Source organism: Oncorhynchus mykiss, chromosome 16 (genome assembly GCF_057628025.1).
Source record: "Oncorhynchus mykiss isolate SJ-2025 chromosome 16, ASM5762802v1, whole genome shotgun sequence".
Lineage (NCBI taxonomy): Eukaryota > Metazoa > Chordata > Actinopteri > Salmoniformes > Salmonidae > Oncorhynchus > Oncorhynchus mykiss.
In genome coordinates, this window is record NC_143037.1 from 70298633 (window position 1) to 70314350 (window position 15718).

Consider the following 15718-nt stretch of genomic DNA (forward strand, 5'->3'; position numbering starts at 1 on the left):
TCACAGACAGCTGATGTGTTCTGCACTGAAGTCCACAAGCAAGGGGAGCATGTGAGAGGAGAGTGGATAGATGCGAGAAGGAATTTATATATTATATATACACACACACACACACACAACGAGCTGTTTGTGTGTGTCTGGTATGAAAGTAAAATGTGTTTGCTTGTGATCAGGGGGATATTCATTGTGCCGATTTGAGTATCATTTAGTAGCCTAAACCTATGGATGTTACATCGAGCTGGGTGAATGGAAAATGAATGACAGTCATCCAATATGCTGTAATAGAAATAAGGCCATGCTCATTAAAATAATAATAATCATCCTCCCTCATCTTAAACGGCACCGACCGCCACTGGTTTAGATAGTTGGCTAGATAAACATACCGATAAATGTTTTTGTTAGCGGACATGGCTAATTGAGTGTGTCAGTGACTGACATAGAATGAGAAACTGCTGATGCCGAACCTAATAATAATAACAATAACAATAATAATAAACAATAAACAATAATAATAACAACAATAATAATAATAATAAACAATAAACAACAATAACAATAATAAATACCATAGTCATGGGTGCATCCATTTTATAAATGGATGGTCCCAGGTATCGAAGTCACTCCCCTGACGTTACAAGCACCATTCTCTACCAACTGAACTACAAAGGACCACTATTATAAATCAGGCTAGTTTACCAAGTTAGAGAACAGACATGCCAGTGACAGAAAGGATAAGATGAAAAGTCCAGTCATGTACAGCTTCTAGCTTTATTTTATGATTCAGTACAAATTGACATAGTCAGCACAGTATGACTAACAGCACCCCGTATACTATGCAGACAGAGTCCAATGCATCATCACCACGTGTTCACCCAAGCTGTAGTACAACCAGAGAGAAATGCAGGAAAACCACAGAGAAAACTACCAACTAATAACATTAATAAGAAACTCTATAAAAACATTTATTACACAATCCACAGTCCCTCAGGCATCTGACCCGTTGTCGTTTTCACCTCATCTTTATTTAATCAGGAGGGAAAACATACTGTTTTCTACTAACTGGAAGCAATGTAAGTTCATATATTTTAGTTATATTTTATGAAAGAGGTAGTAATGTTATCTGTACCTCAATTCGCAGACATTTACTCACCTCTGACTGAGCTGGGGCTAGTTTAGGTACTCTCCGCATTTGACTTGAGTTTTCAATAAACTACAGTAAAATGTTCCCACTGGGCACACGCTGGTCGAATCAACGTCGTTTCGATGAAATTACGTTGAACCAACATGGAATACACACTGAACTGACATCTGTGCCCAGTGGGTTGGTTCTTTTCTCTGCCCGTCAATAATAAATGTGGGTGGGATCAAAAACCCAGGACCTGCCATTTCAAATAACTCACTCGAAAAAGAAAATATCAAACAAGGCAACTATTTCTAGAGATACATCTAGACAAAAGCAATTCTACAGACACGTCCATTACGTTTCATCTACTAGAGGGCCATTCTGTCAGATATTCTTGGTATAAAGGTACAGAGCAGGAGCAAGTTTATCACATCGTATTGCAATCCAGGAAAGCAAAAGGTATTTTTTTCCACAAATCACAACATAAAAACAATTAAAAAAGAATCTGGTGTGTCATGAGACTGATTAAGGAATGGATCACTAAGGAGGGGTGGTGTGATTTGGTCTGATCTTACCAATTAGCAAGGTGAGGAAGACCCCAGAGGGAGACAGAAAGAGGGGCAACATTACTCCGTATAGAGTACTTTACAAGAGAAAACTCCTGATGCCTTTCCATCTGTTATCTTTAAACTGACACACTGACCCAAAATAGTTCTAAATACAAATATATCTCAAATCTCAAAGATTAAAAAAACAACTTTTAATGGGGAGAGCTGGTAGACAACAAAAGGAAAACCAGACAAGCAGCATCATCCGCCTGCTTACTGACTTTCAGGTTGCCGTACCACAGCAGTCATGCACAGACAGGCATGATAGACAGACAACAACAGGAAATGGTGAGAGAACACAGCAGAGAACCTGACTGCTTCTGTCTTCATAAATTATCTTTCAGAACACGTTTCAGACGCCCGCTCAGGATTCCAATCCTCTCTGACCTTGAGCATGGGAAAGGAAAAAAGAGAGGGAGGGAGACAGAGAGGAAGGGGGAGGTGGTGGTTTTCTGGGCTGGGTTCTTTAACAGGAAACCTCCATGGTCTGTGGCCTGGCCTGTTCGACACCCAGGCCGGCAGCAGTGGCGCCCTCTAGCTGTGTGTGGGTGCGACTGCGACTCCCCTCCACAGAGCCCATGCTGGAGGTAGAGTGGGTACGAGAACGCACCAGGCGGGTCATACTGGCCGTGGGCACTACAGACACGAGAGAGAGCGAGGAGAAAGGAGAGAGGAGAGAGAGAGAACAGAACATTTAGGTTAAGAAGTCACGTATGAGGACATTTGCTTAGTGTGTGTTGAATGTTTAGTGGGAGGGGTAGTTTGCTTTAGAGAATGTGGCTAGGGGCAGGATGCTGGGGCCTCATTTATAACCGGTGTGTGAATTTTACACTAAATATCTGCGTGAGCCACTTCTGAAAACACTACACACGTATGGAAAAATGTAGATGTATATACTTGGCACATGCATACATACATACATACACGTTTCCCCATTATAAATCAGACCGGCTGTAAAACTGTGAACGAGCATTTTATATCTCTGCCTGAATAACGCCCGTCATTCACCCTTGACGGTGACAATAACGCCCTTATTTCCTGAATACTTCAGAAGTATCGGAATTAAGCCAAGACCGTATATCTGAAGGAAATAGCAATGGCGAACCTGATCAAATGTCTTTGGAGGTGTTGGCAGAATGTGTTTTGTTGTGTGACATTTGCTATATTTGACCGTTTCTGAAACAAAAACTAAAATTGCACATTTTGGTGGACCTGGAAAACAGATCGTTTGAATTCAATAATGTTTTTAATTTACTTTCTTCAAAACCGAAATACGCTGCACTGGCCGTGAATCCTGAAACATTGTTTACTCTGGAAAACAAACTACAGTAGGTCTACATTCAGCCCACACACTTCAACGCAAAAGACCTTCCCTTCTACTGTACATTAGAAACCACGTTCCCTGTTGGAACTAGAAATTATAATAGCCTATCTAATAGGCCCAATTAAATGAGAGGCGTACGGTCATTTGTTGTATGGCTACTTCGGCAATATGAGCGCATCACGGCCAGAAGAGGTGCAATTGGTTATGACACATGTATTGTGTTTATAAATGGTCTAGGCTACTGGAGAAATGTTACATTACAGCATTCAAACGTCAATGGAGTTGGTGAACCGTCTGTTCTACCGTTAAACTTCGCTTTGGATCGCAGAGAACAAGACACTTGAAATAGCAATAACTTACCTATTTACTACTGTGAAGTGGGTCCAATTAAATGAGAGCTGGGATGAATGGTAGCCTTTACTAAACTGTTGTTGATCTGTAGGCTATTTAGTGATTATGAAACCATCAGTCAGGAAAGGTGATTTCTAATTATTTTAGAACGCAAAGATAACAAATAGATTCTCTTCTCACTAACAGCAAATGATTGCATCTTGTTATTATATTTAGTTACCTGTTTTTTAGTTATTTATAAGTCATCATACAGTATATCTCCCATTTGCACAACGCTTCTTTTGCCTTCTTGCAATGCAATACTTCAACCACTAGAACGTGTGCGTACTCATGGTCTGAAGTTTGCAGGAGGATAAGTTCAGTTTTTATAAATGTTTTGGGGCATATTCTGTGCATGTGCAATGTTTGTAAATGAGGCCCCTGGTAATCATACCACAATCATTATTGCATCAACATTCCCAATTTAAGATGGGGTGGACTGGAGCCCAGGGAGAATAATGAAATCTCTAAACAGCTAATAACCTGATCACCTTGTAGTGTTCAGCTCATGCTAGCTACACTGCCTTCTAAGGAGATTGATATCAGCGAAAGCAGGAATACTGGAAATTTCACTGTATTTCAGAAAGTACTGTATGTACCAGGCAAAAAAGTTTTGAACACAGCTACTCATTCGAGGGTTTTTATTTTTACTATTTTCTACATTGTAGAATAACAGTGAAGACATCTAAACTATGAAATGACACATATGGAATCATGTAATAACCAAAAAAAAAGGTTTTTAACAAATCAAAATATATTTTATATTTGAGATTCTTCTATGTAGCCACCCTTTGCCTTGATGACAGCTTTGCACACTCTTGGGGTGGGTGGCTACTTTGAAGAATCTAAAAAATAAAATATATTTGGATTTGTTTAACACTTTTTTGCTACATGATTCCATATGTGGGCTCCAGAGTGGCGCAGCGGTCTAAGGCACTGCATCTCAGTGCTAGAGGCGTCACTACAGACCCTGGTTCGATTCCAGGCTGTATCCCATGAGTCCCATAGGGCGGCGCACGATTGGCCCAGCATCGTCAGGGTTTGGCCGGGGTAGGCCATAATTGTAAATATGAATTTGTTCTTAACTGACTTGCCTAGTTAAATAAAAGGTCAAATATGTGTTATTTCATATTTTGATGTTTTCACTAATATTCTACAATGTAAAAAAATAGTACAAAAATGAAGAAAAACCCCGGAATGAGTAGGTGTGTCCAAACTTTTGACTGGTACTGCATATGCATCTCATTAAAGTGGTTGGGGTCTGAAATGTCTGAGCAGAATCCCTCAGTGTGTTCATTATTCTCCCATAAAGAAAAAGAGATTGCCTGATCAGGTCAAGTTCCAATTCATTTTTACTGTTGGAGAAAAAATGAATAAATGGGAAAGGCCAATATGATTATGCAGCATGCACAAGAGATTTGAGGGCCATCTGTTCAGAAGAGAAAAATAACAAAAAGACAAGAACAGACAGACATAAGACAACCATGTTACCTGACAGACATCACATAAAAACATCCACGCCCTCTCAAACCACACATTTAGCAAGACAAAAGGAATCTTTAAAAAAATGAAATAAAGTTGACCACATGCTTCAAATCTCAGACTTGAGAAGATGGCTAAAAAAGTGACTACCAGCGATGGGCAAACAGGGTTGGGGGGAGTAGTGTACTGGAGGTAGAGAGGGCAGGCTGGCGCAGCCAAGGCTGCTACCAATGGCCCTGGTACCTGATTCACTGCTTACGTGGCTAAGCAGTACATGAGGGACTGTTAGCATTGACGGACGGGCAGAAAGGAAGGAAGGAGGGAAGAAATAAAGGAGGGGTACAGAGAGAGACTGTCAGATTAATGCGCCGTCTTCACAAAAGATCTGAAAAGAAACATACATTGCGTCCTACCTAGGAGAGACTTGAAGCTGCACCGTGTATAGTTCATTCTAGCACCATCGACTTTTACATGAATGTTCAGTAAATCTCTGACAGTTGTGAAAATAGCCAGAAGGCTTTCTTAATGTTCTGTCAATCTAAAGAGAATGTCACCTGTGGCCCTGAGATTACCCGAAGAGAACGTTGAGCCAAGATGTGCTTCATGAGTACATTGTCTGATCCAGTTGAGATAGTTTAATGTGTGTGTCCCCCCCCCCCCCCCCCCCGACTGCAATCATTTCCCCACTGAACTACAGTCTTCCGTGCTAAAGTAACCATTCAAACAGGGCCTCGACGAGCACTTGACTGTTCAGTAAAGCTGGGCGATATGGACACAAATCCATAGAACGATAAATTGACTGAACTATCACGATAACCATATAACATTCATGTACACTTGTTAGCCACCTCTTATATATTACCATACCATTAGCACTACTACTACTACTTTGAATGTTGTTACTATCAATTGTACCATTATCAAACGTATTTCCTTTAAACTTCACATTTCTCTAGTAGGCTATTTATTGTGATTATCGGTGTCAGTAATTTGGTTGTGGTAATGATCGTCGGGTGTCGATCATTTTCAGTTTAAAGTCCCAGCTCTACTGCTCATCTATTCACACTCAAACCAATCTCCTGCTAGCTTACTGCTTTCCTTTCAACACAATGCTGATCTTCTGGGATGAGCCACCTGACAGAAGGCGTAGCCTGAACGCTACAGAGTTACAAACCTCCTACAGTATGCCACAATTATGTGTTTGTGAAAGCTCACAATGTCCTCAACTGTTTCAATGTTTAGGTATTCTCAGAAAGGGAAGGTACTTTCTAAAACGTGCCATTGCTTGGTGTGGACGAAGAGCATAACGCGTGTGATGTGAACGCTCAGACGGCGAGGAAACCACCATACTTAACACCTCAACAGAGACAGGGTTCACAAGAAAAACAACATACAGGAGGGCTATCAAGGGTTTGATGAGTGAAAATGGTTTTTTCAAGCTATACTGTATTCCATTGAAAATTCTAGTTCATTCAATAACTAGGATGGGTATCCAGAATAACTCTTCAAGCAGGAAAACAGACCTCCAAGAAGTGGAAGAATGAGGGGGCGTGGGATGAACCAACACTCAATCCAAAACTAACCCCGGGCCAGCCCCTAGGGTGCCGCTTCGAGTGCCTCTGTAGTCACTTGTTGCAGACAAAACATCAATGGTCACCCTCACAGGATAGGATTTGGAATAAGGCAACGACAGATCTTCCTTCCCACAGTGCTGTGCGGAGGCGGCATGGTTCTTGAGGCCCTGCTCTCCTGACATTACCTTCCAGCAGCACCATGTGAGTGTCCCTGCAGTAGCAGAACAAACCCAAGCAGCACATTTCCAGCAGAGCAGAGCACAACAGGCTGGCCAGGCGGCTCAGGGCTTCCAGACAGGTTCCCAGGGCAGAGGGGCAGTGCTCATGGGATTCCAGACAGGTTCCCAGGGCAGGGGGGCAGGGCTCACGGGATTCCAGACAGGTCCCCAGGGCAGGGGGGCAGGCCATGCTGTGGGGCTTAAGAGCAGCCTTTAATGAGAACACTAATCTGCCACTGACATTACCATACCTGGAGAACCACTGGAGCCTCAGTCAGCCCAGTCAGGGGTAGGGACCAGGGGAGGGTAGGTGAAGGCCAGGGGTCATGGGGAGAGGGCCAGGGGTGAGGATGGTGAGGGCAAGCCAGACGAGGGGTGCAGGGTTTTGCCAGTGAGGTTTACACAGGTACAGAAGGCTTAATGTTCAGATGAAGATTCCAAAGGGAGAACAACAAAAACTCATTGAGACTATTGTAATAGTCAAGCAGCTTTTACTCTGACCTCCCTAACACCTTACATTTTCCACTCTGTGAGCTAGCAACTCAAACCTTTAAATGTTTATATGAACAAAGTAAACATTTTGAAGCGCAGAAAAAAAGAAAAAAAAATAGATTCAAGTATGTCAAAGTGATCAAAGACAGCCAATAGAATTTGGCTGTTCTAAGATACAGTGGCCAATACGTGGTCTGTTTCTAATATGATGATTATTCAACAAGCCAGATCAGCTCTCAGCAGGCCTAAATGAACCACAGCTTTAAAAAGGTAGGCCTGTAAACACCCTCCCTGTTTAGGGCACTGCATCTTAAGACCTGGGGGAAGGAACCATTGTCGGGTGTGTGTTACAGATCATCCCACACACCAATGTATATTACATTGCCAAACGTATGTGCTCATCAAACATCTATTTCCAAAATCATGGGCATTAATATGGAGTTGGTCCCCCCCTTTGCTGCTATAACAGCCTCCACTCGTCTGGCAAGGCTTTCCACTAGATGTTGGAACATTGCTTCCATTCAGCCACGAGTATTAGTGAGGTCGGGCACTGATGTTAGGCGATAAAGCCTGGCTCGCATTCAGCGTTCCAAAGGTGTTCGATGGGGTTGAGGTCAGGGCTCTGTGCAGGCCAGTCAAGTTCTTCCACACCAATCTCGACAAATCATTTCTGTATGGACTTCACTTTGTGCACAGGGGCATTGTCATGCTGAACCAGGGAAGGGCCTTCCCCGAACTGTTGCCACAAAGTTGGAAGCACAGAATCGTCATGAACAGGCTTCCCCAACTGGCAGGCCGTGGGCCGAATTTGGCCCGCTGTGTTTTTATTTGACCCCCGAGTTTTCTGGTGTAGAATTTTCGTTGTTGGACATAAAATACTGTAAAAAGACACCAGGAAATCATCTCCAAGTGATTTTCATTTAAAAAAAAATCTGTTTCCAAGTATTCCCAAGCACAAGAGAGAGACAAAAAGTAAGCAAGGTTTGAAATGATTGTTTTAGTCAAAAAAAATAAAATAAAATAAAATAAAATTATATATATATATTTGATCTTCTTGCGGTCAATGTAAAGTCTACAAATGATTAGTAATTATGTTCCAGTCCCCCGACCATCCGCTCAATAAATAAAAATCGGCCCACAGCTGGATCTAGTTTATGGTCCCTGGTCTAATTTTCATTGTATGCTGTAGCATTAATATTTCCCTTCACTGGAACTAAGGGGCCTAGCCCGAACAATGAAAAACAGCCCCAGACAATTATTCCTCCTCCACCAAACTTCCCAGTTGGCACTACACATTTAGGTAGGTAGTGTTCTCCTGGCATTCGTCAAACCCAGATTCGTCCATCGGACTGCCAGATGGTGAAGCATGATTCATCATGCCAGAGAATGCGTTTCCACTGCTCCAGAGTCCAATGGTGGTGAACTTTACCCCCCTCCAGCCGATGCTTGGCATTGCGCATGGTGATCTTAGGCTTGTGTGCAGCTCCTTGGCCATGGAAACCCATTTCATGAAGCTCCAGATGAACAGTTATTGTGCTGATGTTGCTTCCAGAGGCAGATTGGAACTTGGTAGTGAGTGTTGTAACCGAAGGCAGACGATTTTTACATTCTACATGCTTCAGCACTCGGCGGATCCGCTCTGTGAGCTTGTGTGGCCTACCACTTTGAGGCTGAGCCGTTGCTGCTCCTAAACGTTTCCACTTCACAATAACAGTACTTACAGTTGACCGGGGCAGCTCTAGCAGGACAGAAATGTGACGAACTGAATTGTTGGAAAGGTGGCATCCTTTGTCGTGCCACGTTGAAGATCACCGAGTTCTTCTACTGACTGTTTGTCTATGGAGAGTGCATGGCTGTGTGTTCGATTTTATACACCTGTCAGCAACGTGTGTGGCTTATATAGTTAAATATGCTAATTTGAAGGGGTGTCCACATACTTTTGGCAAATGTAGTGCATGTTCAAGGGAAGACCATGCTGCTGCATGTAATTTATTTACTCAGCATCACACTACTTACACCCGTTGTTAAAAGTCACTGTAAACAGAAAGGAGACAAGGTTAGCTTGAGGTTAGTTCCCGCGTCAGTTACCAGTAATAGTTTGTCATCCTTGGACATCCAGTACATGTGGTTTTGTAGATACTGGGGTTCCGCTGTATTCTTGAAGTGCTACACGAATGCTACATTAGCCTTAGTTTAGGGCATAAATGTGTGTGTGGCTGGTAGCCTAGCGGTTACTGCAAGTCACTCTGGATAAGAGTATCTTCTGTGTGTGTGTGTGTGTCTGTGTGTGATGCCCACATGGTAGGGCTGCTGCCTGAAATGGTCACGTTCTATGGGATATCAGTTGGACGGAGGTCTCATTCTGAGATAAGAGGTGGACTTCAGTAAACAGGACATGGAACAGACTGATACAACCAGGACATGAGAAAAACCCCAAGTCTGACACCAGAGACGACTGAAGGAGAAGGAGCAGTACTCACTGTAACCCATTCCCTGGATAAAGTATTTGAAGGCCTCCGCTAGTTTACCCGGCTGTAAGACACAAACAGAAAACATCCCATTAAAATGGAGCCATTTGAAATAAAACTGAATTAAGTAACAGTTGAGATATAAATCAGAAGCTTTCATCCCAAGCGACTTCCTGTAATGCATACATTCTACGTACGGGTGGTGCCGCAAATCAAACTCACGGTCCCGGCAAAGCAAGCGCCATTCTCTGAACAACGGAGTTACAGAGGACCACTTAAGTGTCGTTTAAGACAAACACAAAACGAGTTAAATGACTCACCTGGATGACCTGAGGAAGCCCGCCACAGTCTTGCATCTATAGGGAAGTAACCAGAGCATGACCAGAGTGGAGAATCTCACAGACAGGACCATGCCGTTAGTCAAAACACCTTAACATTCACTGGCCTATGAACACATGGAAGAATGCTGAACCTCTAAGTACCATTCAGATCGTGTGCATTACTAGAGAGCAGAACAGCAGGGACCACATAGCATTACCTTCTCCTATTTCTAACAACAAAAGAGTAACTGAACACACCTTAAGAAGGGTTGTTTTGGTTGGATTTAACCTCGAGTTGCATTCAACCTGTAAACGAGAAAAGAAGATGGATGCGATACAACAGCAGTTTAGACAGGGTTCAGTCTGGCCCCTCCTATTCAGAAAGGTTACGTCTAGTGACCTCAACCGCCGTCTCTATAGACTGAACACACTGTCCCTGATGGGGGTTGATACTTTGTATTGGAATCAGACCCTCTGGCTTATTCGCTACTGTGTTACCATGGAGATAAAGTGGGCACCCACCACTGCGTCGACAGCCGGGGACGTGTCACCAACCACCAGCAGAGAAGTGCATCTGGATGGAGAGACAGGAGGGAAAACCGGTTAAGGGCTGTTCTAAAAGCACGACGCAACGCGGAGTGCCTGGACACAGCCCTTAGCCGTGGTATATTGGTCAGATACCACAAACCGCCCGAGGTGCCTTATTGCTATATAAAAACTGGTTACTAACGTAATTATAGCAGTAAAAATAATGTATTATTTTATTTATACCTGTGGAATAGGGTCTGATATACCACAGCTGTCAGCCAAATCAGCATTCAGGGCTCGAACCAGTCAATTTATAGAAAACAACAACTCACATACAAAACATACATCCATAAGGCAATAAGACGGAGCTGCAGTAATACAGTCTGCAGCATGTTTACATACGTCAGTGTGTTCACCGTGTCGTCAGTCAGACCGGTGACAGGCCTCTCAATCTCCAAGTCCCGACGGCTGTCATAACAAATAGATGAACCAAATCAACCCATCTATAATTTCTACCCAAAATGGACAGCCAGTTATTCTTGGGGTTCTATGTACAGTACTGTTACCTGTTGTAGGCATTGCAGAAGAGGGCCAGGTTTTCCTGGTTGATATCCTGGGCGATGTGCAGCCGATACGTCTGGGTGATCTCCTGGTTGTCAGACAGCTCATCCTGAGGGGGCAAAGATTGTTACGGCACTTTCAACCACCCACCGTATTCAGCCAGTATGCTCTGCCCCTGGACAGGGCTATCAAGACCTTTCAAACGGACTCGCCAGAAACGGATCCTTAACTAAACCATTAACTTATTCTCAGATTAAATATCAGTTTGCACGCCCTTTCCCTCTGTCCCATCCCAGTCTCCCACCCTTCCAGACAGCCCTCTGACTCACATCACTGAAGTGGTGGGCCATCACTATGTCCACCAGGTTGCTGGTCCAACCGGACATCTAAAACAAAGGACAAATAATTACGTTCCAAGGTGCCAATCTAGTATGACTCTAAAATGCACAGAGTTAGCATAGAAATGTGTGTGTGTGTGTGGGCACATTCTTACCTTGGAGGCAGCCCAGTCCATCCAGCCCTTTGCACAAGGGTCCACATTGATGAGGACCAGACCTTCGACCAGGGCCGGCTCATTGAGCTGAAGACAGAGGATAGGGGGTTACTGTACTGACCGTACTGTGTGGAACATAGAGGACCAAAGGAGTCACAGACAGGGCCCAGCAGCAGAGGAAGCAGGGCAGCACACACATGTAGAGTTAAGTGCCTTTCTCAAGGGCACAGACAGGTTTCCCCCCCTAGTCGGTATCGGGGTTTCGAACCAGCGACCTCTCGGTTACTGGTCCATTGGTTTTAACCGCTAGGCTACCTGCCGCATGCAGGACTGGTGGAACAGTCCTGCTGCCAGCATGCCAATTACACGCTTCCTCAAAAACTTCTTTGGCGAAGTCTTGTGTGACAACCACATATTTTCGAGTGGCCTTTTACAGTCCCCAACACAAGGTGCATCTGTGTAATGACCATGCCGTTTAATCAGCTTCTTGATATGCCACACCTGTCAGGTGGATGGATTATATTGGCAAAGGAGAAATGCTCACTAACAGGGATGTAAACAATTAAGCATTTAGGAATGGTATGGTATGGAAAAATTCTACTTCAGCTCATGAAACAACAATATGTTGCGTTTATATTTTTATTCCGTATATATATTTTTTTGTGAACCCAACTCGCCGTTTCTCTAGAGAGAAATCTAATCCTTCATGAGAGAAATCAAGTCAAGAACTACGTGGGGCGCTGCGTTATGGTAATTAACTGCAATGGCCATATTCCATTGCGTCTGTTTTCTCTGGCTGGGACCGAGATGGATACACTTTTACACCGGCGACATTAGGTTAGATACACACAGACCGCATAAGAAATGAATGTACACAACAAGAGAGGAAAAGAGGGTTTGTGAAAGTATGCCTTATATGTCGAAGAAGTAGTAAAATGATTTTGTTAGTGGAGATCGATAGAGACTGCTCTGTTCATCCTTGTTCAGCCCAGTTATTATTGAAGACAGAGGACCGACGGAGTAGTGCAGATGCTAGCAGATACCATAGATTTCCAGTCATTACGCTAGCTAGCACTGTCTCACGAAACTACCTCAAACTTCCTTCACACTGGACACAGAGACATAAAAAAAATGGCATCCACACGTTCATTTAACTCTACGGAAGCAGATAAAGGTCATCATTGCCAAAAACTCAAATGATCCCTTTAAGACTTTTGTCTTAACAAATGATCCCTTTAAGACCTTTATCTTAACAAATGATCCCTTTAAGACCTTTGTCTTAACAAATGATCCCTTTAAGACCTTTGTCTTAACAAATGATCCCTTTAAGACCTTTGTCTTAACAAATGATCCCTTTAAGACCTTTGTCTTAACAAATGATCCCTTTAAGACCTTTGTCTTAACAAATGATCCCTGTAAAGACCTTTGTCTTAACAAATGATCCCTGTAAAGACCTTTGTCTTAACAAATGATCCTTGTAAAGACCTTCGTCTTAACAAATGATCCCTGTAAAGACCTTCGTCTTAACAAATGATCCCTGTAAAGACCTTCGTCTTAACAAATGATCCCTGTAAAGACCTTTGTCTTAACAAACGATCTTGTTATATGTTTGGAAACAAGCAGGGTGCGCAGGACTTCATGTGGTATATGGAGGACTAGGAGGAATGGGGACTTACAGCCAGTCTGGACAGGATGTAGGCTCCAGCGCCAACTCCAATCCCAATCACACTGGTCACCCTGGGGAAAGGGGAGAGAAAAATATAAGCCGCAATGAAGAAGTAACAACAATGAAAAAGTCAATAAACAACAGTGTAAGAGGTAGTTATGGAAACCATAGACAATATAGGGTTCTACATCCATGATGGAAACACTGCAGGAGAACTTACTTCAGCTGAGTCATGACAGACGGCAGCATCTCAGACAGCTCATCCATGGTAGGGTACTGGTACCTGGGACGGACAGACAGACAGCGGTAGGACCAGGATCACTGAGGTACAATAGGTCTGCCTTGGTGAGGTAACTGGCACTAGTTATTTGAAACAGACTCTCTGTTTAGTTTTTTAAAATGGACTGACGACCAGAGACACTACCAGACACCTGGAGCAGCACACCATCCTATCAAGTTGATGAAAGTCCAAAGCCATGTCATGTTCTGGCCGGCCATGTGACTCCTGGTCTGAAACGGTCCTTTCACTCACACAGAGGAAGGGGAGGCGGGGCCAGTGGAAGGGGAGGCGGAGCCAGGGGAGGCGGTGCCAGGGGAAGAGTCAGCGCAAGGTGCAGCCAGAGGACCTCATGGTTTACTCTGGCTCTGACATAGCCACCATTTATTCAGGTCTACAATATCAATCATGACTGTGTTGATACTTGTGGTGATATTATTACATGATGTTGAGGATGATGACTTGAGTGAACTGGCCTCTTACCCTGTGGGGAATGGGGGAGCACCCTCCTGCTGTCCTGGGGCGTCCACGTGGACCACAGCGAAGTGGGATGTGATCTCCTGCATGTCTTCAAAGTTGAACAGTGTGTTGAAACAGGACTTATCTGCAAGGGGGAGGGGGGGGGGGGGGCAGCACTGTTTAAAGTCACCCCATTTATGGGTCCTACTCAAATAGACATTTAACAAAAACGACGACACTGAATGTAACATTGAGCGTGTCAAGAAATCCCATCCCATACCAGTAATCAACCAAAAAAATATACTGAAACAATCAGTGTTGTTTTACAATGAGGCAGTCAACTGGTGGAGCAATCCAGTCTGACATAGTGACTCATATCTCCAATGCTCAAGGAGCTTTCTAACTTCAACCCTACAGTTTCTTACATCTCTACAGCGTCAACTGTTCTAATGACAATTCACCCGTGATATTATGCATTTCAGTGGTGTTTGGAGAGATTTCAAAGCCTAGCTAGGCCAATGAGAGCCTGAATGTGTGTACACTTACGGTTGAGACCAATGTCATGGTAGGTGAGGATGACTGGTCTATTGCCCTTGGGGGTGCCCCTCATCGTCACGTGCAGAACACCATGGGAGGTCTCGATGTCATGCTCCTGAAACACAAGACAGCATGGTCTGGGTCAGGGCCGGCGGTGTCTGTGGAGCTTAGAGGAGCCAGCCTTTTAGTGCCAGTCAGTCAGTCATAAAACTATTCAGGTGCAAATTTGAGAAAAAAACATGCATTATTCATTCATACACCGAGGAGGAGACATCCTCGCTGAGGAAATGATTTTCAAAGTGCCAGTAGGAGACATCCTCGCTGAGGAAATGATTTTCAAAGTGCCAGTAGGAGACATCCTCGCTGAGGAAGTGATTTTCAAAGTGCCAGTAGGAGACATCCTCGCTGAGGAAGTGATTTTCAAAGTGCCAGTAGGAGACATCCTCGCTGAGGAAGTGATTTTCAAAGTGCCAGTAGGAGACATCCTCGCTGAGGAAGTGATTTTCAAAGTGCCAGTAGGAGACATCCTCGCTGAGGAAGTGATTTTCAAAGTGCCAGTAGGAGACATCCTCGCTGAGGAAGTGATTTTCAAAGTGCCAGTAGGAGACATCCTCGCTGAGGAAGTGATTTTCAAAGTGCCAGTAGGAGACATCCTCGCTGAGGAAGTGATTTTCAAAGTGCCAGTAGGAGACATCCTTGCCGAGGAAGTGATTTTCGGTCTCCTACTGACAATTAGGCTCGCTGAGGAAGTGATTTTCAAAAAGTGTCAGTAGGAGACAGTAGGAGAGAGAAAATAATTTCATGATGAAAACTGGGTCCTCTTTAGCAGGTAGCCTAGAGGATGACCTAGATTGAAAACTGACTGGCTGGATCCTCATGACCCATATCTCTGTGGTCACAATGACCGCTGCATGTGAGCGGCACGGCTAATGTCAGGAGGTGCTGTTGGCGCCACACCAGACGCATATGTGCACACTGTAGTCTCTCACACCATACACACACACGCAACGCAGATGTGTGGATAAGTAGAGGGCCCTCTACCCGTCTCGTCTCACAGATAACATCATCTGACGTCTGGCTAATCTAATTATGTGGGGATGGGAATCTCTGTCCGTCCACAGCCCTTAGACCTGACGCTAATTCAACATTAAATGTCATTTAACAGCTTCAAATCAAATGTTATTAGTCACATGCTCCG

At 43.9% G+C, this 15718-nt stretch overlaps 1 protein-coding gene across 5 annotated transcripts in view; it reads right to left on the bottom strand.

Annotated features, from left to right (window-relative positions):
• Nucleotides 1-749: 749 nt before the first annotated feature.
• The window catches only part of LOC110492595 (protein NDRG3), a 56777-nt gene continuing 41808 nt past the window's right edge, over nt 750-15718 (bottom strand). For 4 of the 5 annotated variants that reach the window (XM_021567021.3, XM_036947611.2, XM_090203823.1 and 1 more), the window contains 13 exons: nt 14530-14635; nt 14008-14128; nt 13468-13530; nt 13258-13318; nt 11582-11668; nt 11418-11474; nt 11094-11197; nt 10930-10995; nt 10522-10573; nt 10258-10305; nt 10000-10035; nt 9692-9743; nt 750-2367 (listed from right to left, as the gene is read on the bottom strand). In XM_021567021.3, coding sequence (XP_021422696.1) covers nt 2198-2367; nt 9692-9743; nt 10000-10035; nt 10258-10305; nt 10522-10573; nt 10930-10995; nt 11094-11197; nt 11418-11474; nt 11582-11668; nt 13258-13318; nt 13468-13530; nt 14008-14128; nt 14530-14635 — 1023 coding nt within the window. In that variant the 3' untranslated portion in view covers nt 750-2197. Of the gene's footprint in view, nt 2368-5170; nt 5210-9691; nt 9744-9999; nt 10036-10257; nt 10306-10521; nt 10574-10929; nt 10996-11093; nt 11198-11417; nt 11475-11581; nt 11669-13257; nt 13319-13467; nt 13531-14007; nt 14129-14529; nt 14636-15718 lie in introns of all 5 variants that reach the window. The other variant, XM_090203824.1, reaches the window with a different exon arrangement.